General features: G+C 53.7%; 1 protein-coding gene across 1 annotated transcript in view; it reads right to left on the minus strand.

Moving 5' to 3' along the window:
* Positions 1–1,073: 1,073 nt before the first annotated feature.
* Positions 1,074–25,242, minus strand: part of LOC308051901 (uncharacterized protein) — a gene marked incomplete at both ends in the record, with an annotated part of 28,780 nt that continues 4,611 nt past the window's right edge. The window contains 28 exons of the mRNA XM_080362550.1: positions 1,074–1,148; positions 1,760–1,895; positions 2,182–2,339; positions 2,927–3,052; positions 3,646–3,780; positions 4,209–4,288; positions 4,816–4,915; positions 5,093–5,242; positions 5,985–6,120; positions 6,198–6,355; positions 7,442–7,558; positions 7,743–7,840; positions 8,542–8,578; positions 8,985–9,055; positions 9,691–9,778; positions 9,914–10,056; positions 11,224–11,263; positions 11,539–11,782; positions 11,921–12,032; positions 12,254–12,440; positions 12,958–13,055; positions 16,639–16,929; positions 17,490–17,732; positions 19,155–19,397; positions 20,238–20,477; positions 20,876–21,118; positions 21,631–21,858; positions 22,436–22,618. Coding sequence (XP_080218676.1) covers positions 1,074–1,148; positions 1,760–1,895; positions 2,182–2,339; positions 2,927–3,052; positions 3,646–3,780; positions 4,209–4,288; positions 4,816–4,915; positions 5,093–5,242; positions 5,985–6,120; positions 6,198–6,355; positions 7,442–7,558; positions 7,743–7,840; positions 8,542–8,578; positions 8,985–9,055; positions 9,691–9,778; positions 9,914–10,056; positions 11,224–11,263; positions 11,539–11,782; positions 11,921–12,032; positions 12,254–12,440; positions 12,958–13,055; positions 16,639–16,929; positions 17,490–17,732; positions 19,155–19,397; positions 20,238–20,477; positions 20,876–21,118; positions 21,631–21,858; positions 22,436–22,618 — 4,160 coding nt within the window. The remainder of the gene's footprint in view (positions 1,149–1,759; positions 1,896–2,181; positions 2,340–2,926; positions 3,053–3,645; positions 3,781–4,208; positions 4,289–4,815; positions 4,916–5,092; positions 5,243–5,984; positions 6,121–6,197; positions 6,356–7,441; positions 7,559–7,742; positions 7,841–8,541; positions 8,579–8,984; positions 9,056–9,690; positions 9,779–9,913; positions 10,057–11,223; positions 11,264–11,538; positions 11,783–11,920; positions 12,033–12,253; positions 12,441–12,957; positions 13,056–16,638; positions 16,930–17,489; positions 17,733–19,154; positions 19,398–20,237; positions 20,478–20,875; positions 21,119–21,630; positions 21,859–22,435; positions 22,619–25,242) is intronic.

Consider the following 25,242-nt stretch of genomic DNA (forward strand, 5'->3'; position numbering starts at 1 on the left):
GTGTTCCTGAGTGCTACCGAATAGCGCTACCAACCGTCAGTGCCATGCTGGGCAGCTCTCGTGTGGTTGGATGAGGTGTGTGGTGGAAATCAGTGGAGGCTGATGTTCCTCAACTCACATCTTGGGCAGGAGTGTGTTCTATGCTCATGCTGTGGCTAGAGCTGAGGGACCTGTGTGGTCTCAGCTCTTTCACAGGCCTGATGTCAGGTCAAATCTGGAAGAAAAGTGAAAATCAGAGGTCACTACCACCATGGCCAGAAGAGAGCCTTTATTGGTGAGCCACAAAACAGTGCCATGGGGTCAGTCCTGGCTGTGAAGCCTTTTGCCCTTGAGCAGAAAAGGCAGAACCAGTATTCATGGTGCAGCAGCCCTTTTCTGGGAAGTAGCCTGCCAGAACAACATCCAGAGTGTCTGAGTTGAGGTGCTACAACCAGGGATTGTCATGGTGGAGCCAGACAGGCTAGTGAGGGAGCCTCTCTGGACCAGGTAGGGCTGTAGCACCTGGATAAGCATCAGACAGATGAAAATCCAGGAAGGGATTGTGTGGGCTGGAAGAACCAGGCTAGTACTGCAGGGCTGTGGATTGTCCCTGCTTTGGCTCTTGTTGGCCTTGGGCTTCATGTTTCTCCCAAAGTAGGACAAATAGCCTGTACCTCTGAGATCCATGGATCTTACAGCCATTTGATGCTTCCTTGGCAAAATACAGTTTGAGTGTTGGTGGAGCTACTCCACTTTCCCTGGGACTGCTTGAGGCAACAAGGGAGCCTGGATAGGACAGGTTAAATGATCGTGCCTCTGCTCTGGTCTGTGTGCTTGGGCTGTGATTCCAGGTAAGTTCTTGTGCAAACTCTAGGAAAAGGTCATATCCCCACTTCAAAGTGTGATCACAATTTGGAGACATTCCAACCTGTGCTCTCCAGCTGCAGAAGACCATTGGGATGGCTTTTTTTCAGGGGAGTAAAGCACCTTGGAGCTGCACACACCCCTCTCATCTCCTCTGGTTTCCACTGTTACTGATGGAGGGCTGTCAAGAGAGTCAAAGTCCTGGCTGGAGATGGGCTGTGGTCACACCTCTACTTGAAATTCCCATATGTTTCAAATGAATTCAAGTAACTGAGGGCGAGTTCATAGCAGAACCCATACTGTTCCTGTGGACAGAAGGATGCATGTGAGAACATGGTACACCAACACCTGCAGCAGAAGGCCAGCCTTGGCTGCCAACAGCTTCCTGAGCAAGCCAGGTGCAGGTACAGCCCACTCTTCTCCTCTCTTTTGGAGACCACCTTCCTCCACTGAGGAATCACAGGCATGTGCTCCAGTAGCTGGGAGCTGGGCCACCCCAATTCTGGAGCCAGCTGGTCTTGGGAAGAGAGCCAGCATCCATGACATGTAGCATCTGCTGCTCACTCCCATCCAGGGTGCTCATCCTATGATGGCCTGTAGCACCCAGACCAAGTGGTGAGGTGGATGCAGGACATGCACCTGAGCACCCATTAGTGCAGCCCTGAGCAGGCCAGGTGGACCAGAAAGGAGCAACTCAGCCCACAGAATGCTTGGGTGCCCATCCAGTTCTGCAGAACCTGCCCCTAAGTCAGTGAGTTTGTCCCAGCAGCAGAAAGCAGGATTTTCAGAGTTCTAATCTGCTCCTGTTGCCAATAGGATGATCTGAGCTAGGTTCTCAGGCAGCTGCTGGGACAGTCCAGGCTATGGCTCTTGTTCTGCTATTGTCACCCTGGCTGGGTTTGAAGTTAGCACCTACCACATCTTTAATCAGCTGTCTCCGCCGCCTCTTCAGCATCCTCACAGCCTGGGATACATCCACCAGCCCCTCACTTTGGATCTGTTCACACAGGAAACCAGCAGCACAGAAGATTCCACTCCGGCTGGCACCGTCCCTGCAGAGGAGAGCAAGGTGAGAGTCACTTGCCCTGGGGTCACCTGGCAGTGCTGAGCCTCACAGAGGTTCCAATAGCCATACAGACTCTCAGGATGGTCATGTCCTCAGATTCTGCACACAGCCAGCCTCCACAGGAAGCCTTTCTCCCTCAACACAGCTGATTTCATGTCCATATGTCCACGCTTCACCTGGGCTGAGGATGTTGCTGTGACCCAAGTTCACTGGTGCAATTTGTGCTGACCCAGCTCTGTGCCAAGGCTGCTCCTCTGGGAGACATCACTCACCAGCAGGTGACCAGGATATGTCCATCTTGTCTCTGCCGATGGTGTGTCTCCACCTTCCCTAGCAGGCTGATGATGGTGGCAGGGTGTGGGGGAAGAGGCTGCTGCATGGGCCAGTCCTTCAGTTGCCAGAACTGGACTTCTAGTGCAGACTTCTTGGGCTAGTGGGAAAGAAAGACAGTAGGCTGGGCAGAGAAGCCGCCCCTTGGATTCATGGAGGAAAGAGAGGGACGGCGTGTGCCAGTCCTTGCTCAGCCATGCACACTGGATCAAGGCAGCAGCTCCACAGTGGAATGGCCCAATCCCAGCCTCTGACCTCCATTGAGAAGGCAGACATAGCATAAGATAAGGGCTGCCCACCAGATGCAGCTCAGACTGATGCTGGTCCAGTGTCCAGCTACCTGTGACAGCTCTCTCCAAGCACAGACCACCACCAAGATGCACAGACTCTATCAGCAGCTGTAGTCCTCCAAGTTAGGAAGTTATAGAAATGTGCCTCTGCCTTGTACATTTGCCTGTAGCCTCATCCTCTTGGGACTGATCTCTCTCCCAAGGTAAAAGACCCTGCTCTGGCCAGTGCCCTTCCAGGACCTCATCAGATCCCTCTGACTGTTGTGGCTTCTGCCACCGCTATTTTTAATTTTGACCCCAAATCAAAGCCTGCTGACCCTGGAGCCCAACTGGTTCTCCCAGGTCTTGCAAAGGCTGTTCTCGAAGGACTTCTGCCATCTCTGTGCAAAAAGCCTACCTGCTGCTTGTTGGTGAGGGCAAGTGTCCAGGTTGTGAATCCATTTCCGTGTTCCTCTGAGATGAGGTGGACATGGAAACGGCCATAGGCAGCTTCATCCTGGGTGGGCCAGAACTCCACGTATGTCTGCGGGGGGAAGATACGTGTGCTGTCACACACAGCCCTGATTTGCAAGCATGGCAGAGCTCAGCACCTCATGTGGGTGTGCTCACACCAGCCCCTCATCCATAAGCTATGGTGTGCATGGGAGTGGTCTGCCTGCCATTTGCTAGAGACCAACCCGCAGTGCTGCAGTCAGAAGAATTACACTCCTGTAGAGAAGACACCTGGGCAGGGGTAACCAAAACCTGAGGGGTGCTCTCTTGCTGTGAGACTGTTGACAACACCTTTGTGTAGTGCCATAGAATCTTAGAATAGTTTGGGTTGGAAGGGTCTCTTAAATGTCATCTAGTCTGACACCACTGCCATGAGCAGAGACATCTTCACTCAGATCAGGTTGCTCAGAGCCCCGTCCAGCCTGGCCTCTGATGTATTCAGGGACAGGGCATGGTGCAGGCACTGTTTTCATGGATCTCCCAGGGGGACCCCAGAAGCTTGCAGTGGGCTCCTGTGGTGAGTAAGCTCTTGTGAGAAGAGCTGCATAGGGGCAAAGGCAGAAAGTACAGCGGTCAGGCTCACGGGGAGACAGGGGAGGGCAGGGCTGTGCATGGGCTCCTGACCTGGTCCAGCTCCTGGAGCTGGTTCAGCACAACCACCGATGTGCAGGTGTAATCCCAGACCAGAGCCCAAAAATCCACCAGCGTGGTGGGGAAAGGCAGCTGGGTGATGATGAGTTTGTCCTCTTTGGTGTATGTCTGCAAAACACACCAGGGTGTTGGGGGAAGAAATCACACAATCCACCCCCTGACAGCCCTCTAACAGCAGGAGCAGCTGTCTGTCTCCCTCCAGCCAGGGCTCTTCTGGTCCAGCAGCAGAGCAAAGCCCAAGGAGACTTAGGGCACCCCAGCCCTGCTTAGAGCAGGCTTGCACCCCGCTGGCCCCTCAGCTCATCACGGCCGGCCCGAGCTGCTTGTGCAGACAGGGCTTAGGCTGATCACGGGGGCCATCTCCTGGCAGCAGGGCCGCAGCCACTGGGAAATAATCACTGTGAAGAAGTGCCAGGGCTGGAACACTTCAGATCAGGGCGGCGTGGTCTACCCTGGCCTCGAGCAGTGAGGCTGGGGAGGGGGGGTGGTTTGCTGCTCTCAGCAGCTCCCACCCCCTTATGGGGCTGGAGCCTTACGCTGGCAAACACGGCGTTGATGTAACCTGGTGAACCATCTGCATTCAGCGAGGACATGAGGATGGGCCGGCAGGAATCCGCTGCGGAGGCAAGGAGCAGAAGGAGAAATGAAACCGTTGTCTCCCTGCACAGAGGCAAGGGATTTGCCCTGCAAGCAGTGGGGTCAGCGTGGCTCCCTGCGACATGGGCTGGAGAAGCTTGGGTTAACAGGCACTACCAGCCTCATGGCTGTGAAAGCTCAGGGTTGCCTGACATGGCATGTCCAAAACCCCATGTACAGACACACAGAGGCACAGCAGGTCCACCATCCTCATTAATCCTTAATGCCTCATCTGGGCTCCTCCACTGGGAAAGATTAGACCCAGGGACATGTTTAACCCAGGAGTACCTGCAAGCACAGAAGGAAGCAGGGATGGGGTCTTGCTCCTGTGGAGGGACCAGACTAATTCACATTTATCACCAACCAGAAAATTAAAATTGGTTCTTGGGTATAACGTGCCAGTGTCACGGTGTAGGGGAGGGAAGCAGCAGGGCATCATCATCCCCCCACGCTGCTCCCAGGCACTGGGTCGCAAAACAAGGGCCTGCCCAGCCCTACCAGCAGTACCTGGCAGGATCCCTGGCTTGCGGTTCTTGGGCTGGTTGCTGGGTTTCTCTGCTTCTCTGCATGGCAGGAGCTTGAACAACTCAGAAAACTTCTGCAGGGCCTGTAGGGATGATTCAGCCAAGCAAGATGTGCCTGTCAGCTCCTCCCCTTCTTCAGCCACCCCAGAGAAATGCTCCCCCATCTCCATCCCACAGCTGGGGAGGGGAGCCGTAGCAGGGAGGCCTCACAGATCAGTCCCCCACAGCAACAGACTCAGTTCACCAGATCCTGGTGGTACCTTGAACTCCTTCTCAAGGACATTGTTGTGACTTGAGGTCTCAGCTTCTCGAAGGCAGTGAACATGGCTGGTGATGCTCTCCACTGGGACCCCGGTGTTGCCACAGAGCAAGCCTTCAAGCAGCACCTCGTACAGGAAGGTGTACTGCTCCTGCATGAGGACATGGGTCAGCTGCATAGTTTGGAGCAGCTCCATGAGGAGCCCTGGGACTTCAGACCACCAGCTCACTGGCATTGAACCATGCCAGGAATGAGCCAGGTCCATCCTTCAGCCTCCTGCTGTGGGGTCCCGAGGCCAGACACTTCTCAGTGCAGGCAGCCCTGCTCTGAGAAGCAGCCGGCAACTGCAACAACCCAGACAAGACCATCTTCCTGTGGTTTAATGCCCCCTCTTAGACCAGGTCCCTGTTCTGGGGAAGGAAACCCAGAAAAATAGTGAAATATTTAGTCCTCCTACAAGCAGCTGGATGATCCCCCCCAACTTAGTTTCCTGCATAGTGTCCCAGCACTGAGCAGATCATGAGGACATAGTCCCTAGGCCGGCACACTGCTGCACAGAAGATGCCATGAGGGCAGACATCCTGAAAACCTGAATGACACGTGGACTCTCGTTTATGCTTCTTGCCTACAAGACAGCCCTTCTGTACCAGGATGACTGGTACATTTGAATGCCTCTAACACCTCAGAGGGTCTCAGGGGAACAGGGATCATGACTGGGTATGGACATAACAGTGAAAATGAGATCCTTCAGTCTCCATCCCCTGGCAGCTCCAGTCCCTGTGGCTAGACCATGTACAGCATAGCCAGTGTGGCTTCGCACATCACATCCCTGGGAAGGGTGGGAAGCAGATCTGCAGCCTGCCTGTGTGCAGCGAGCAGGTAACTCTCCTCACCTTGGTCTGCACCATGCTGACCCTCTGTTCTCTCAGCTTCTGTACACAGTGAAACACATCCACCTTCCTCTCAGCTTTCCCCATCTTCAGGAGGAAGTCCAGGGCGATGAAGGTACCTGTGCGCCCAATCCCTGCACTGAGGATGCAGAAAATTGGGGTCAGTGCTGCCACAGCCAGCCTTGCTCCAGCACCCAAGTGCTCTCAGGCCTGTACCTGCAGTGCACCAGCACGGGTCCAGCAGGAGCTTCCAAAGCCCTCTTGTTCACCACCTCCACTAAGCACAGGAGCTGGGCAGGGTTTCTGGGCACCCCGTGGTCTGGCCACAGCAGGTAGTGAAACTGCTCTACCACTCTTGGGAGAGCATAGCCCGCCTGCAAAGAGGGAGACATGTCTGGGAGCAGGGAGCAGCAGCTAGCTTGGAAACTTGTGTGAAGTAATTGCATGCCAGCAAGTAGAGAGCAGTGGAGAAAATCACTTAGTGGGGGAACCAGCACCCATTGTTCCCCCTAGAGCCCCTATGACAATGACTGCTCCAGTATAGCTCGTCAGACAGCAAAGTCCAAATTCACCCAGTGCACAGCCACACGATTCACTTTGTTCTCTGCTTCCCCATGCTGTGTACAGTGAATTCAGAGCAGTAAATGCAGCTTGTGCCCCAGAGGAAGCAAAAAAATAAAAATGACAGTGTAGAGTTTTTCCATAGTCACTGAAAAGCCCTGGCTTGCCCAGTTAATGCATTTCCTAAGGCTGGTTCTGCACTGATGTGAATGTAGTGATGTTTGTTACCAGCCCATCATGTATTTTTCCCTAAATATCACATTCACTTGACCTGAACTAATGAACTTTGTCCCACCTTCAGGTGCTCTTGGAACTTTACCTTTTAGCTAGACAAGGGCAAGACAAGAAGAGAATATGCATAACTGCAGTTTCTTTATATGATACCTGTTTTCCCCTCCTTGCATCTCCTTCCATTTCTGCTTATTATCTGAGTTACAACTTCAGCAGAAGTACCCATCTTGAGAGTTGTAATTAAGCTATATTAAACCATAAAGTATCTCTTCAGCTTTAGGAGCTGTGTGACCACAGAGCTTCAATGTGGACCTTCCGCAGATTAATCCAGGACAAGCAGGCACCTCTCCCATCATCCTGGATTCACTTCTTTAACTGTATTTATAAGCTTTGTGGTCGCCTCATCCAAGCCCTTAAAGATGCATGAACTGCCCATGTGCATCTTCAGTCCAGACTCAGCTGAGGTGACCACTGGAGCTTTTTGCCTTTGCCTAGCACAGAAACCTGGGGCCGATGACCTGGCATGGCATCCAGTGATAGCAACACTGACCTGCTAGTGCTGGAGACCAGGCATGGCTTCCCGCATCATCTCTTGGCCAACAGCTCCCACCAGCTGCTGAAACCCAAAAGCATCTCACATCCGCATCTCAGCTACATGCCAGACTTACCTTCTGCAGGCAGAAAATGCGTGTGATAAGGCCTGTGGTGGTCCTGGTGTTGTTGAGTGTCACAGTGAAGTCCCCGTAGACCTGCTCCTGCTCTGGCCAGTACTGCTCACACTTGGTCTGTCAACAGCAGCGAGACTGTTAAGCACTAGCAAACTGATGAGAGGAGTGTTGCAAGCCAGCAGTGGTGCGGAGCTGCTCTCTGCCCTCATTGCTAGCTGCACCAGGAACAAAGCAAAGCAGGCAAGGAAGCCTGGGCTCTGGGAAGGCCCAAGCTGAGCACAGGCTGAGATGCTTTCTCTACCTTGTTCTGCTCCACTAAGCCCGTCAGCATCACAATGACTGAGGTCTTCTCCTGCCAGACCATCTGCCAGAAATCCACCACTGTGCCAGGCAAGGGGCCTTGGGAAAGAACAGGAGAGCTCTGAGTCAGTGTCCAAGCCACGGGCATGCTCCCAGGCACAACTCAGATGTTCCCAGGCTATGAGAAGCCCCGGGTTCCCCCTGCCTGGGGACAGCAACACCTGACCTGGGGTGATGGGCACCTTGGCTTCACCACCAATGTTAGAAATAGGGACAAGGAAGAGGGAGGGCAGTTGAGCCCAGGGTACATGAGGAATTCACTGCTGCTTCAGGGGCTTTCCCATCCAGACCCTCAAGACAATCATGAGCTGCTCCCACATTTAGGGTTCTATTTCCTGAAGAGCATTTCTGCAGGTTTGTAAGGAGCAGGAGACCTCACCACATGCTGTGCAGAGCAGACTAACCCATCCTGGCTTCACACCGTTGGAAGGATCCTGTCTTTGAGTGCACTGAGTGCAGATGTGCCAGGCATTCGCAGGTCTGTCCCTGTCACACCAGCCACCAAAAGGAACAAACCAGGCTTGTGTGTGGAAGGAACATGTCCTCAGCCAGGGACTAGCTCCAGCTAGTCACTGCCAAACTGCCACTAAGGCCTTCCATACCCTGCAGCAGCCATAACCACCATCTAAGACAGAGGCCCAGGAGACACAGGACCTTGGACCAAGCTATTAACTCCCACTCTCCAAAGTGCTCACAACAGCGACAAGCGTGTCCTGAGCATGAGGGCTGGAAGCACCCACCTTGAGCTGCAATGAAGAAGCGTGGACTCCGGTAGCTCTGTGGGAAGAAGTTCAAACATCTCCAATCACATGGGTTAAATGTTCAACAGGGAATGAGATAAAGGACCCATCTCTACAGGCACCTGAGCCCTCGTGTCCCACAGCACCACACCTGGCTAGCACAGAGTAGGTACCCAGAGACTGTATTTTGGCTTCTGTCCCTCATGCAGGTCCCTTATTGATAGAGACGAGAACTGCACAGAAACTCAGAGTACTCCAGGTAGCTCAGAGAGGATACAAGGAAAGCGACACCCCCCGATCTGGCAGGACTTGAGGGCAGCAAGTGCCAGACCTTGGGGCTGCCCATGTCAACAGGACTGTCCCCACCCAGAGCAGACAGACACCCCTCCTACCCTGACCTGGCACCTCCACCCTGCCCAGGGCAGCAATTCCTCACTACCTACATCCACGTAGCTCGCATTGATGTAGCCGTTCTCTGTGTCAGAGTGTTGCAGCACCACGCGGCAGTGATCATCTGAAAGAGAAGGGAGGTGGGAATTAGTGGACTGTCTCCTTAGGGCACCAACTTAAGTGTTTGTTTAAGGAGGAAGACGTAATTTAGGAACATCTGGGACTGTCTTCTCCCTCCTCAGCAGTACTTCAGGCCTCAGGACATGTTCAGAGGTAGAGAGCAGCTAAGGAGATGAAAGGTGACATGGCAGAGCAGTAAAATACAACATGTTTTTGGGGAAGACTGTTAATGCACTGGCCAAATGTCCACACTATGTGGGCCCCAGGGGAGCTTTAAGTTTTGATAGAAATTGGGTCACTCCCTCCACTCTTGCACAAGTATCTACCTCTGGACGGGACATGGCAGCGTTCAGCAATGACTAACAGGAACAGCGTTCAGCAGGAACAGGAATACAATGATGAATGATTAAGCTTGCAAGGAGATTTGAGGGATAGAACAAGGATTCTCCAACCAGATATAAAATAGTGGGTCCAACGCAACAATTTTGCTAAATTCCTCTGGGTTTTGGTGGCCACAGATGATGTGAAAAGGAGCTCAGCTCTGCTGATGAGCTGGAGTGGCACCTACACCAGACCAGAACCCTGTACTGCCCAACCACCTCCAAGTGCCTGTGCCAACCCCTGGGGAGCTCTGCTTACACGGGATGATGCTCTTGTAGCGGTTCTTGTTCTGATTACACAGCTCCTTCCCAGCATCGCAGGGGTGCAACAAAGTGGAGGACAGTTGCTGCAGAAGAAGAAGACAAGTCCACTCTGCACTGGCGTGTGTTCTGGGGCTGGCCAAGGCCAACTGCATCACACACCCAAGGAAGGGGTGAGGGCTGAGTGGACAGTGCAGCCAAGTGGCAAAGCTAAACCAGACCTGATACTCTCTCAGACGCCCAGCGCCATGCCCTTCAACTGATTCATCCTCTGTCTGCTCTGCTTCTATTTCTGCCCTTTTGAACCTCTTCAGAGCCTCCAGCAGTTCCTCCACTGGGATCTGTGTGTTCAGCTTGCCCGCACCTATGGAGACCATGAAACCAGGAGTTTAGCATGTGCCTGATGGCTGATCCTATAGCTCTGCAGCTGGGACTGAGCTGGCATTGCAGTGGTCAGAACTCCAGTAAACCCTAGACTGTCCTTCCCCATATAGGTCTCTTTCTCCTGGGAGGTGTCACTTTCCCCGTGCCAGCCAGCTCTGGTCCCCTTGTTCCTGTAAGGACCTTACAGAGCCTGTAAGCACCCTGCCTGTGCTTTTAACAGACAGTATGTCCAGACAAGACATGCACGGCCTCTGCTCATACTTCACCTCCTTGATGTTTTCGCAGGGGGATAACACTGTTGCTCTCTGAGGTTTTTGAACTGTTGTACTTTCTCCTGCAAAACAGCAAGTCAGGCCCATAGACCAACAACAGAGAGAGACAGGGGAGAGGTTGTTGCCCATATAATGCCCTGGCTTCCCATCTTGCTTTATCTCAGGGTCCACTTGGACACTTCCAGGCAGTGCAAGGTGCTGGATGCCTTGCAGAGAGCAGGAGAGGTGAGGCACATACTGACCTGAAAAGCACGAAGACCAGCAAAATCCCCAGTACCAGGAGTGCAGCCACCAGCAAGACTGCCAGAAGCACAGACATTCTGCCCAGCCGAGGCACCGGTTCCTGCCCTGCAACCAGCACAGCCCAGTCTCAGGCTCCTGCAGAGCCCAAACTGCACATTGGGAGATCACAGAGAGGCAAGGGGTGAAAAGTAGCTTCCCTCATCTCCCGCCACAGGCTGTGCATTGGAGAATAGCGAAACTGTTGCAGAAAGGGTAGGTACTTGCTTGATGTGATACTCTCTGGTGTGAGTCCTGTCTCTCTGACTGCCCCAGCCATAGCCCAGAGTCAAGTGAGGCTTGCACTTACAGGGTTACAAATGCACCAGGGGAGCATTAGGACTAAGATGCAGGAATAATGCACAGTGTCCAACTGACATTCGTGCCACTGCTGCTCAAGTGGCCCAAGGTTGCCCAAAGCCCATCCACCATAGGTAGCCGCAAGATTCAGAGAAGCTGCATGAAGATGGAATTAGAAAAACAAGACCCCACAGCTCCTGCTCTCAGCCAGCTCCTCTCCATGGGAAGCAGTCAGGCTAGGAAAAGGGAGCATGCAGGAGAGACCCTCAGGCACAGGGAGCTAGGAGCTCACTTACCAACAGAGAAGCTGTAGCAGACGCAGGAGAACTTCTCTGCCTGTTGGAGGAGAGGGAGGGAGAGCTCAGGCCACTCCTGCCCCACAGCCTGCCCTGGGGGCAAGGGCCTCCCACCCATGGCCACCAAATGCCTCAGCTGTGGCCGAGGACCCTGGGGACACTGTTCTGCCAAGGTGCCTGGGCTCTCAGCACAGGAACCCGGAGCAGAGCCTCTGCAGTACTGCTGCTTGCCATCGTCAGACAGCCCAGACCCTGCTGAGGGGCCTGGCCCCAGCTGGCAGCATCCTCAGAGCCCCTGGGATGGGTAGATGGTACCTGTTGTGAGCGGCGGACGAGACGGAGAAGAACCATGTAGTCCCAGCCCGGGTGAAGGGCAGCGTTGTGGTAACCCTGCCCGTGGGTCCCATTGCCCAACACAAATTCTGTGGGGGCCGTGAGGTTGAGCACAGCAGCCACGTAAGCACCAGGATGGCTGGCATTGAAGGGCTGCGGCTCCCCTGAACAGGCACCTTCCACTGACGTGACCTTGTCCATCACAGCCACGATGAGCTGGTGCTCCCTGCAAGGCAGCATGGTGAGAGGGCTGGGAGAGACAGGGACGGGGAGAGAGGGATGGGGGTGGCTGTGGGCAAGTGCTGCCGGTGGGGAAACCCATGTCGGGGTTGCGAAGAGCAGAGCTGCTGGGGGCTGCACTCACCTCACTGCTTCGGAGGGACGGGCGATGGGGTGGAGAGGAAGCACTGCCGTCCCTTGGGATGGGGAGATGTCACGAATGCTGTGGCAGCTGATGTCGAGAGGGTGTGGGGTATCTGGAGGGAAAGACCTGGGGATTGAGCATCAGCAAGCAGCACAGCAGGGGCCGTGCAGGGAGCAGGGAAACCCTGGGTGGTGCGGGCTGCGGAGCTCAGCTCCTCGGTGCCCAGGCTCCTCCAGGCCACCCAGGAGGCCACAGGGCTGGGGACACAGAGCTGACTCAGCCACGACACCTGTCATAGCCATACTGGACAGACCAGGACACAGCAAGACTTACCCGAGCTCTGAAGCTCCCACAGTGACGCAGCCCCAGCTCCAGCAGCCGTGAGTCCCCGTATCGCCACCACATATCTGCTGTCAGGGCTGTGCTCAGGCAGGCGGTACTCAGTGACAGGGCTGTTCAGCCACAGCCGCTCCATCTCCAGGAGGCTGCCATCCTGCGTGCTCCTTGTTGTGATGTTCAGCTGGGAACAGGAGACAGAGCTGGAGGGCAGCAGCTCCCACCTGGCCTCTGGGAACCTGCCCACAGCACACCCAGAGAGAGCAAAGCACCCCTGCAAGCCTCCCCTTCTCTGCACCTGCCCCAGCTGTGGAAGGCTCCCAGAGAGGAACCAGCAGGAGCCTTGACCCCATGCAGACAAGAGGAGGAATTTGAAGCCAACACTCAAGACGTTAGAGTGACTGCCTCTGTAAGCAAAGGACAAAGCCTCTGTGAAGAGCTGAGGGCAAGGGGCATGTTGTCCCTTTGGATAGCTGTATGTATTTCTAATGAGCCTGATGCCAGGTGACTGGTATGATATTGCCACACTGCAGGTGCTGTGGTGACAGTCCCCACGAAAGGATCCCTGAACTTCTCTTTCAACCCACAGTTCATCATGTCTTTCCTTTCCCCACTCTCTCCAGGCTGCCTGCACAGAGCTCCAGGCAGGGCGGTGCCTGGCAAGGTAGGGGGACCACGGGGGCTCTTTGTTCCCCTGGTACCTGGTATCCGATGATCTCCCCTTTGCAGGAGGGCAGCGGCTTCCACATGAGGGAGCCATTGCTGGGTTCCAACCACAGCTTCTCCAGTTTGTCTGGCACTGGAAGCAGAAGAAGAGGGTCACAGGCGGTGTGGGCAAGGGGAAGCTGAGCCCAGAGCAGTGTGCAGGCAGCTCCTGGTGCTGTCGTTAGCACTTAAAATAATGAATCCTGTCTGCAATTACTAACCTAAAGATACGTAAATCCTTTCAGTTTTAGGTCAGTCTGACAAAGATACAAGTGACTTGCAAAACACCCAATCAGCGAGACTGACTTGCAGCTTTAGACATTTTGAAGCCCGCATAATTAGTTGAGTCTCGCTTTAACGGGTATCTTGAAACTCTTGGATAAAGTGTTTTTTAGTTGGGCATTGCTCCCTATTCACTAAAATGATTAAGTAACGCCATAAGCAAATGCATAGCCAATTGGCTTTTTAGGACTGCCCTGAGTGAGGATAAGATTTTGTATATAACAACTGTTACTTTTCTGGCTGGCCTGCTGGCTTTATTCCAGCATCACAGTATCACAGTATCACAGTAGGTTTGGGATTGGAAGGGACCTCAGAAGATCATCTAGTCCAATCCCCTTGCTAGAGCAGAAACGCCTAGATGAGGTCACACAGGAACGTGTCCAGGTGAATTTTGAATGTCTCCAGAGAAGGAGACTCCACAACCCCCCTGGGCAGCCTGTTCCAGTGTCCGTCACCCTCACTGAGAAGAAGTTTCTTCTGAAATTTAAGTGGAACCTCTTGTGTTCCAGCTTGATCCCATTACCCCTTGTCCTATCATTGTTTGCCACTGAGAGGAGCCTGGCTCCATCCTCATGGCACTCATGGCACTCACCTTTTATATACTTACAGACATTAATAAGGTCCCCCCTTAGCCTCCTCTTCTCCAAACTAAAGAGACCCAGCTCCCTCAGCCTTTCTTCATAAGGGAGGTGCTCCACTCCCTTAATCATCTTTTGTTGCCCTACGCTGGACCCTCTCCAGCAGTTCCCTGTCCTTCTTGAACTGAGGGGCCCAGAACTGGACACAATATTCCAGATGGGGTCTCACCATGGCAGAGTATAGGGGAAGGAGGACCTCTCTCGATCTACTAACCACCCCCCTTCTAATACACCCCAGGATGCCATTGGCCTTCCTGGCCACAAGGGCACAGTGCTGGCTCATGGTCATCCTGCTGTCCACCAGGACCTCCAGGTCCCTTTCCCCTACACTGCTTTCTAATAGCTCATTCCCCAGCCTATACTGGAACCTGGGGTTGTTCCTGCCCAGATGCAGGACTCTACACCTTCCCTTGTTAAATTTCATCAGGTTGTTCCCCGCCCAACTCTCCAGACTGTCCAGATCCCGCTGGATGGCAGCACAGCCTTCTGGGGTGTCAGCCTCTCCTCCCAGCTTAGTGTCATCAGCAAACTTGCTGATAGTACACTCAATTCCCTCATCTAAATCGTTAATGAATATATTGAATAATATTGGCCCCAGTACTGACCCCTCTGGCACTGCACTAGATACTGGCCTCCAACTAGACTCCGCACCATTGACTACCACTCTCTGGCTTCTCTCCTTAAGCCAGTTTGCAACCCACCTCACTACTCTATTGTCCAGACCACATCTCCTCAACTTAGCAACTAGGATGCTATGGGAGACTGTGTCAAAGGCTTTACTGAAGTCAAGGTAGACCACATCCATCGCTCTTCCATCACCCATCCACCTTGTTACATTCTCATAAAAGGCTATGAGGTTGGTCAAGCATGACCTAGCCTTGGTAAAGCCATGCTGACTGCCCCTAAATAACCCTCTTATCCTTGATATGCCTTGAGCACCAAGGACAAGCCGTTCCATTACTTTCCCAGGGACAGAGGTGAGGCTGACCAGTCTATAATTACCCGGGTCCTCCTTCTTGCCCTTTTTGAAACCTGGAGTGAGAATTGCTTTCTTCCAGTCCTTGGGCACATCTCCCATTTCCCAAGACTTGGCAAAGATGATGGAGAGCGGTCCAGCAATGACCTCAGCCAGCTCCCTCAGCACCTGCAGGTGCATCCCATCTGGACCCATGGATTTATGGATGTCCAGACTACTTAATTGCTTCCTAACCCAGTCCTCATAGACTAAAGCAAACTCCTCCATTGACCTGGCTTCATCTGGGGTCTCAGGGGTACAGGGCTCCTCAGGCCAGCCTCCGGCAGAGTAGACAGAGACAAAGAAGGTATTCAGTAATTCTGCCTTCTCTGTATCTTCTGTCACCAGGGCACCCACCCCATTCATCAGTGGGCCTACATTGCCTCTGGTGTTAGTTTTATCTGCTATGTATTTGAAAAAGCTCTTTTTGCTGTCCTTGACCTCTTTCGCTGGGTTTAATTCTAAGGAGGCCTTGGCTATCCTAGCTGCCTTCCTACATCCTCTAACAGCAGCCTTATATTCCTCCCAAGTGTCCAGCCCCTGCTTCCATGACCTGTAAACTCTCCTCTTCTGCTTGAGCATACCCAACAGATCCCTATTCAACCACGCAGGCCTCCTGGCTCCCTCCCTTGGCTTCCTGCATGAGGGGATGCTCTGATCCTGAGCGTGGAAGAAGCAATCTCTGAATGCCACCCAGATATCTTGGGCCCCTTTTCCTTCAAGCAGCCTTGCCCATGGGATTTCCCCCAGAAATTGCTTGAAAAGGCCGAAGTTAGCCCTGCTAAAGTCCAGGGTTGCAATTCTACTTATTGCCCTGGTCCTGCCACACAAGATGCTGAACTCCACCATCTCGTGGTCACTGCAACCAAGGCAGCCCTCAACCTTTACTGCTCCGACCAGACCCTCCTTGTTAGTGAGGATCAGATCCAGCAGGGCACCTCTCCTGGTTGGCTCCTCCTCCATCTGCATGAGGAAGTTCTCATCAGTGCACTGGAGGAACCTCCTGGACTGTGGCTGGCTGGCTGAATGGTCCTTCCAGCAAACATCAGGGAAGTTAAAATCACCCACAACAGCCAGGGCCTGTGACTGTGAGGCCACTCTCAGCTGCCCATAGAAGGCCTCATCAACTCCCTCAGCCTGATCTGGTGGCCTGTAATAGACGCCTACAACAGTGTCACCCCTGCCAGCCTGCCCCTTGATCCTGACCCATACACTCTCAACTCGCTCCTGGGCAGAAATTAGTACATTGTAGCTGCTCTCTCACATAGAGAGCAACTCCACCACCACACCTGGCCAGCCTGTCTTTCCTGAGAAGGACATAGCCATCCATGACCACATTCCAGTCATGTGAGTTGTCTCACCATGCTTCTGTAATTGCCACTAGATCGTAATCTTCTGATCGAACACAGGTTCCTAACTCCTCCTGCTTATTCCTTGTGCTGCGTGCATTGGTGTACAAGCATCCAGACTTGTGCAACTCTACAATAAACAATATCTCATTTCTGTGTGCTAAATTTGGCTCATTTGCATGCACACTGGGTAAAGAACCCTCGTTTTTGGACAACAGCGGCCCATGAGGGAGGAGGGGACGTGCTCTGCTCCAGGGCCTTTCACAGGCCCTTTCCCTGAGCCCCACAGGCTCTGAGAAGCCTCAACCCCAGACCATCACTGCTGTAAGCAGATGACCAGGCTGACCTTCTGGGCAAAGGGCACCTTTACATTTCATGTAGGTGAACACATACCTGTTTCTTTTGTCCTGAAGAGCTGCGTGTACAAGATCATGTTGGGTGGCAGGGAGATGGTGACACTGTAGTCAGTGAAGGGCTGCAGAGTGGGACAGGTGAATGTTCCCTCCTGGCCCTGTAGTGTCTCCTCTCCCTTTACCTCTTCAGCCTCACAGGGAGAGGACAAAGGTCCTGCCAAACGGCACCTGGCCTGCATGCGCTGGCACACGTCAGGGACACTGCAGGTCCAGTTCAGTTTGATGCTAGTGCTGGAAATCTCCAGGGTCCCAGGGACAACCTGAAGGATGTCTAGGAAGGAGACATTGCAAGAGGGTCACTCCCTTCCCTTCCCACCTGAACCTTGTAAGAATGCTGCAGTCAGACAACCCTGCTCCCCACCCAGTCAGGAGAGAGGAAAAGTAAGAGGCTGAAATTGGTCTCTCCAGCTCTCCAGGAAGGGGAGCTAGCGGAGTTTGGGCTCATGGTGCACTCAAAGGCTTGACATGACCTTTTGGGAGAATTCCCCCAGCGAAGCAACAGCCCCCGTTCAGTTGAACATCAGGACATGGGCAGGGAGAACAAGGGGAAGGGCAGAACAGTGAATTCCCAGCTGGGCTACACCACGGCTCACAGGGAGGAACAAAAGCATCCTTCTGCCCTTACACCCCAGAGCTGTGTGGCTGGAGTCTTCCTTTGGTGCCATGGAGAGCACAACAGGACATATTTCATCCTGGAACTGTTTCCAGGTCATCAGTCTGATGGCACTGGCCCCAAGGCAAAACCATGACCTTCATCTTGATTTTTGCCCTGACACATTCCCAGAATCCTGCCCCTGCAAAGTACCCTCCTGCTCCTGGTGGCTCCCTTACCGATGCACTGCAAGCTGTACCGAATGTGGGTGCTGGTACCTCTGCTGTTCCAACCAAACCACTGGTCTGTGTACACAGGCTGTCTATTACTGATGGGCTGGGCTGCCTCTGTACATCTGACATGGGTGAAGGGTGTCTGGAAGCCCTCAGGGCAGCTCAGCATCACTTTTTTGTTCTTCTCATAATTCTCCTGGTCTGGTACCAGCTGGAGTCTCGTGTCCCACCGAGGCCTTTGGCACACTTCTGGCAGAGGGGAAAGTGGATGTTAGTTGAGGTGGGAGGTGAAAAGCTGGGTCAGGGTGGGTGGAGGGATATCAGCAATCATTCAGTTTGGGGCAGAGCAAGGAAGCTGGGAGAGCTCCGGATGGCTCCCTTACCGATACACTTCACATTGAACACAGCGTGGATCCAGTAACCTCTGCTGTCCCATCTACTCCAATCTCCTCTGTATGGAGGATTCCAAGAGCTGATGGGCTGGACGTTGCTTGAACATTTGATTCTGGTGACAGATGGCTGGAAACCCTGAGGGCAGCTTAGTGTCACTTGGTCATTCTTCTTGTAATTCTCCTGGTCTGGTACCAGCTGGAGTTTGGTGTCCCACTGGGGCCTTTGGCACGTTTCTGGCAGAGGTGAAAGTGGGTGTTAGCTGGGGTCAAAGGTGCTGAGGATGGGCATGGGCAGGGGGTAGCAGGGAAATCCTCAGTAATCCATCCAGGCACTGAAGAGAGAGGTAAGCAGAAACATCTGCCTGGCATTACTCATAAACAAGGCTTATGAGGAGGGGCCTCTCCTTGTGCACCCAAAGCATGAAGGACCAGCCATCAGTGAACCTCCCCATCCATCCACTTCGGTCCATGGACACTCTCAGCCATCCCACACCACAAGCAGCACACAGTTCCCCACCTTGTCTCTCCCTGCCCAGTTCCCCCAGTTCTGGGCAGCCTCTTCACAGCCGTCCCCACACCCAGCACAGCTCTGTCCCTGCCTCGGCAGCCCCACAAACACATCACCTGAGGGAGGGCATTGCTCCTGCCTCTAATTCCCCACTGCCTCTAGCCTGATGCCAAGGGCTGACCCAGTCCCAGGCACTCGGGCTCCCTTCAGTCACTGCCACTCCAGCTCCTAGGGCTGCAGGAGATCTCCCCAGGGCCCCTCACCTGCACGGGCAGGCAGGGGGCGAGCAGATCTGTGCACTCTGGTGTGGCATCTGGACCAGGGCACCTCTGTGTGCACCTCAGTGCTGGCTCTGGATCCTGCCCCATGCCTTCACACCCTTCTGCAGGGCCTCACACTTGGTACCTCCACCAGGAACCTTTCAACCATCCATGAATCACAGGCAGGAGCCCTGCACACCCAGCACTCTGCCCTGGCCTGGCATGGGCAGCTCTGGCCACTGTCCCAACCCTGATCCCACAGACCCTTCAGGGACTGAGCCTGGCAACAGACACATCCCCACCAAGGCTCTGCTGGAGCCCTGGGACAAGCACAGGGCAGGCTCAGGGGATGCCTCAACATGGCCTTCAGCAACGCGTACCATTTCCCCAGGCAGGCAGAGCACCCAAAGCCTCCTGTGCACACACAGCCTGCTCTGCCCTACTCAGTAAGTGCAGAGCAGGACAGCCAGGAGAGCTCCTGAGACAACAGAGTTCTTAATGTCCTCCTTACCGAGGCACTCCACGCCGGACTGAATGGGGATCCAGCCACCTCTGCTTTCCATTCCAAGCCAAACTCCTCTGTATAAAGGTTTCTCCGAACTGTTGTGCTGGTCTTCACTTGAACATTTGATTTTGGTGAAGGATGGCTGGAAACCTGCCGTGCATGTCAGCATCACTTCTTCATTCTTCTTGTAGTTCCGCTGGTTTGGTGACAGGTGGAGTTTTGAGTCCCACTGGGGCTTCTGACATGTTTCTGGCAGAGATGAATGCGGGTGTTATTTGGGGTGGGAGGTGATGAGCTTGGACAGGGGAGGCAGGCTGGGTATCAATTGGCCACAACCCCTCCAGCTGCTGAAGAGAGAGGGAAGGAGACATGTCCATGTGCTAGGACATTACCCATAGACAAGGCTTGTGACTAGGGGTACCTCCTTGTGCACCCAAAGCATGAAGGACCACTCATCTGTGAATCTCCTCCATCCAACTTCTGTCCACAACAATTTTGGCCACCCCCCACCACCAGCAGAAGGCAGTTCTCCACCTTGTCTCTCCCTGTCCAGCTCCACCCAGCCCTGGGCTGCCCCTGCACAGCCGTCCCCACACTCAGTACAGCTCTGTCCCTGCCTGGGGCAGCCCCACATCTCCATTGCCTGAGGGAGGGCATTGCTCCTGCCTCTAGTCCCCCACAGCCTCTAGCCCAATGCCAAGGGCTGACCAACCCCACAGTTGGTACCTTCACCAGGAACCTCAAGTCCATCCATGAATCACATGCTGGAGATCTGCACACCCAGCACTCTGCCCTGGCCTGGTATGGGCAGCTCTGGCCACTGTCCCAACCCTGATCCCACAGACCCTTCCTGGCGCGACCCTCAGGGACTGAGCCTGGCACCAGACACATCCCCACCAAGGTTCTGATGAAGCCATGGTACAGACACAGGGCAGGCTCAGGGGATGCCTCAACGTGGCCTTCAGCAACACCTGCCATTTCCCCAGGCAGGCAGAGCACCCAAAACCCCCTGTGTACACACAGCCTGCTCTCCCCTGCTCAGTAAGGGCAGAGTGGGGCAGGCGGGAGAGCTCCTGATGCCCTTCTTACCGAGGCACTCCACGTTGGATTGAATGAGGATCCTGCCATATATGCCAATTCCATACCAAAATTCTTTGTATACAGCTTTCCCATTACTGTCGTGCTGGACTGTGACTGAACATTTGATTTTGGTGAAGGACAGCTGTAAACCCTCAGGGCATCTCAGCATCACTTCTTCATTCTCCTTGTAATTCTCCTGATCTGGTGTTAGTTCCAGTCTTGTGTCCCACTGGGGCCTTTGGCACATTTCTGGCAGAGGTGAAAGTGGGTGTTAGTTGGACTGGGAGGTGACAAGGCAGGGTAGAGGTAGGTGGTGGGGTATCAGCAATCCACAGCAATCCCTCCAGCTGCTGACAGGAGAAGGAAGGAGAAACATCCATCTGTCAGGACATGACCCTCAGTGAGTCTTTTTGGGAGAGGACTCTCCTCTTCTGCCCAGAAAACACTGCAGGAGTTGCTGGCTTGCCTGGCTGGCATTACCTTGTCTCATCGCCTGCCTGGGCTGTCCTATTCAACAGTTTGCAGGGGCAGCACAGCATGAAGGAGGGACTGTGTTGTGCCTGCTGCTCAGTGGGGCAACGTCACAACGAGCTATCGAGGGTGAAGGTAGAGAGGGGACATAGCAGAGTTGCTGCTGCCTCACTTACCAATACACTCTAGGGCTCTCTCAATGGGTATCCAGGCACCTGTGCTGTTCCTGCCCCACCAGGTTTCTCCATAGACTGGTTCTCCATACTTCACTGTCAGGAATTGCTTTGCACATTTGACCTTGGGCAAGGATGGCTTCAGAGCTCCCAGACAGGTCAGGTTCAGCTCTTCATTCTGTCGGTAATTTCTTCTGTTTGGTGAAAACCGAAGTCGTTTATCCCACTGGGGTTCTGGGCACTTTCCTGCACGGAGAAAGTCTGAGATACCATTTCGGGGACAGGGGATGCACAAGGCAGGAGGGGCTGAGACTGATCCATGACTGGGGGATTGGGGGGTTGGACTAGATGATCTTCTGAGGTCCCTTCCAATCCCAAACATACTGTGATACTGTGATACTGTGATACTGACTGTGGTTTCAGCATTGAACACCCAGAGGAAACTCAGGGGCCCAAGTGCAGGAAAGGAGTGTGAGCCTGGGCAAGGTGGTAATATAGGACACTGGGAGACAGGAGAACTGAGAGGCGGGGTCTGGCCTCCTCCAGCTTCCCTATGGCCTGCAACTCTGCAATAGCCAAGGAGGAGACAGAGGGACAGTGAGAAACCCTGTCCCACACTGAAGGCTTCTGTCCCTCCCCATCTTGGAGGCTGCTCCCATCTGGGACCCATGACTCAGCTTTGGCCCAGGCACCTCACAGATACAGATATGCAGATCCCCGCCTCATTTTGCAATGGAGACCTACAGTTCTCCACTTACCTGTGGTGCAGATGAGGTTCTCTGCCACTTCATGCCACATATCCTTACTGTCCTTCACCTCCCAGGCATTCTTCCAACCTGGAGTCATCCCTTTTGCACATCTGATCACAGCAAGGGGAGGAAAGTCTTCCACAAAGCAGCTCAGTGTCACCTCTTCATTGAGCCCATAGAAGTTCTGGTTTGGGGTAAAGTGGAGCCTTGAGTCCCACTGGGGCTGCTGGCATCCTTCTGCACAGAGGAGAAAGGGTGGATGTAAGAGGATGGGAAGAGGCCTGCTGTGGGGTCTATTACCATGGATTTGAGAGTGTCCAGCTTCTTTGGTTACAACTAACTCAACTCCAAATCCCTCTCCTGCAGCCCAGAGTAGAGTTAAGATTGGGTGCAGGCCACCCTAAGTGCTGTTCTATCTATCCCTAGAGATGTGTAGGCTTTCTCACTCAGGCTTCATTTGGGAATAGGCTACTGCCCAGCCTTCACACAGAAGTCTTTCCACTCCTGTCACCTTGACCATACAACCAGGCACTGTTTGAAGGTATGGGTCTTACAGTAGCCGCCAGTACCGTGACCCTTGTTCTCCCATCTGAACTTCTTCACAGGAGCTCAGACTCTAGCAGCTGCCTGCAGCAAGGTGCTGAGATAAAAGGTGGCCCAGCACTGCCAGGACAGGGGGAAAGCTGAGGCATCCAGGTCCCCTGTTCCTGGACTGTCACCCAGGAGGTGCTGAGGCATGACCATGTCATGGAGGGTCTGATGTCAGCTGAGGACCCCAGGATGACATCCCAGGGTGACATGGGGCTGTGCTTACCCTCGCAGGTGGCTGTCTCGTTCCACAAGGTCTGCGTCCCACTGGAAATGCATCTGATCTGGGGGACCGATGGCACATACTCCCCAGCACAGCTCAGCTGCACCAAATCGTTCACGGCGTAGCTGCTCTGGTTTGGGGTAAACTGCAGCTTGGGGTCCCACTTGGAGGGAGCTTTACATCCACCTGTGTGCAAAGGCCATGAGGGAAAGCCTTGAGGATCGCTGGACTCTGGCAGCATCCTCAGCGGTGAGGAGGCCTCATCCAGAGGGGTCCTGGTCCTCCTCACTCAGAGAGGTGGCAGAGATGAGCAACTCCCAGGATGAGCCCCCAGACCCTGAGTGCATTAACCCTCCTTGCAGCCTCAGGTGCAGTGCAGGAGGGTTGCCTGCAAGCCCTCCTTCCCACCCACACATGTGGAGGGATCCCAGCCAGTGGGATCCAGCCATCTGGAGGATGCTGCCTTTTCCTGTGCTCTCTCCTCCAAAGACAGGGGCTGTGGGAGTGCACCAGCCCCAGAGAGTCTCTGCTGGCACCACTCACCTACATTCCTGTCATCCTGCTGGGCACTACCTGCTCACACCCATATGCACACTTACTTGCAGCAAAAAGCTCACCCTTGTACCAATTCATTTGCTCTGCAGGCTACACTTGTTATTTTCTTCTCTCCATCCCTTGCCCTAAATACCCACTGGCTCTAGGAAGGGGTACCTCCTGTCCCATATCCCTCCCATCCTCACCCAGGAGGGGTAACACCCACACATCTGGATTGGCAGAATGGAGTTGACAGGGACTGCAGGTACGTATTTAACCAGCTGCATGTTTAGTCGCATTCTGCAACATGTAGGTTGGGCAACTGATGGAAGTACATTTTCATTTTGCATTTCAGGGCCTAAAATCATACTTGTACAAAGCTTACTCATTGATGGCGATCCTTCCATCTTAGGGTCACAGCAGAATAATATGAATAATTGTTGTTGGAGAAGAGGTTTTCAGGGCCTGACCTCAAGCAAGAAGTGGTTTGAGGGAATGAAACCCCTCCTGGGGTTTATGGGGAGTATGGGGAGCTGGGGAGTAAGTGCCATCAGTCCCCCAGATCAGATGCGTTTCCAGTGGGATGCAAATCTTGTGGAATGAGACAACCACCTGCGAGGGTAAGCACAGCCCCGTGTCACCCTGGGATGTCATCCTAGGGTCCTCAGCTGACATCAGACCCTCCATGACATGGTCGTGCCTCAGCACCTCCTGGGTGACAGTTCAGTGGGGACAGCCCTAAGAGTCGAGGGGGTGCGAGTGCTCATGGCCATGGCTGGCCTCTCCCGGACTGTCCAAGTCTTTACCTTAAGTGCAAGGGGGCCTGGTTGCTTTCCCTTTTGTGAGTGCTTCTGTATCTCCTGGTAGCTGTTACAGTCCTTGCAGTGACACAAAACTCACCAGAAGCACAGGACATGCCAGCATCCCAGGAGGGAAATTCAGGAGGGATGTGTGAACTGCTGATGCAGGTGCAGGTTTCAAGAGATATCTTGGACATGTCTTCCTACAACCACCGATGCTCTGCTGGGAGGGGTGGTTGCAGCTGTGTGCCAGAGTTCTGCCTTGCTCCCAGCCCTCTTTGAGCCTTGCAATGAAACTTTTAGTGCCCTTCATGTAGCAAAGCATTTGATGCTGATGCAACTATAAATCACCTTCTCTGGAGGGTTTTGACCCTGTGTGGTGCCTCCTTACAGAATCCAAGGGTAACACTACATTTAAAAATACCATATCTTACAGTTGCTGCTTCAGAGATGTAATAAAGTGCAGGCTTACTGTAGTATAAAGGAGAAATGGTCTTTGCTTAAAGTTTATGATTATTTTTTTCTTCCTTTACTAAAAGGTGAAGCTTCTGCACAATGAAACTGCTGTTGACATGCACTTAGGATTGATTGCCTTGGTTATGGGCAATTGACTGAATTACAAGTAAATACGTGCTTTGTAAGGCTCCCAGGCTGGAAGTATGTGTGACGGAATCCCTTGGACAGAGTTGGCACAACAGCCACACATTTCTGACTAGGCTGGCCACCTTCATCAGGACTCTAGTAAATCACTTATCTTAAACCTTGCCATTTGCCATCCCTAATTGTTTGCCAGAGACATTGGTATCTTTTCCCCTTTCCTTTTTTTCAGGTGAAATGGGCCTGGCAGAGGCGCAGTTTTTGCTCCAGGGCTTCCTCTGTCCTCCTGACCATGTCTGCTAGGAGGGGGTGGTGGGCTCCTGCTGTGATCCATTGTGGTTTCCAGTGTGGCATCAGGTAAGGACACAGGGCTGAATTGTGCTTCTGCAAAGGCCGCACATGCACCAGCAGTGTGTCAGGGGCCACGTCTGCCCTTTCGGGCACAAGGGTTAGACTGGGGAGCAGTCTTTGCTCCCTCCCTGTACCTGGCTGTGCCTACAGAGCCCCCAGCCACCAGCAGGATGCCTGTCCCCTCTGAGCTGTGAGGATGGTCATTTGGCCCCCTTTTTTCTTCTCCATAGGCTCCCCTGTGCACTTTGGCTTGGCAGATGTGGGCCTGTGGGCCTCATGCATGGGACAGGCAGGGGCTAACACAGCACCCAGACCAGGGCTGGACATGGACCACGCTGGTCAGTGCCTAGGGGCTGGGTGGGAGAGATCAGAAAAGGCAGACAGACCCCACAGCTCATCCCCAGCCTCAAAGGAGCCAGAGCCTGGAGAGTGCTTCTGTAAGGGAGTGCACCAACCTCCGAAATTAGCCCGGGAACTAACACTGTCAGGCAGAAGGAAGGGTATGACAAAAAGAGCTTGCTTGTCTTC

Source organism: Nesoenas mayeri (genome assembly GCF_963082525.1).
Source record: "Nesoenas mayeri genome assembly, chromosome: Z".
NCBI classification, from domain to species: Eukaryota; Metazoa; Chordata; class Aves; order Columbiformes; family Columbidae; genus Nesoenas; species Nesoenas mayeri.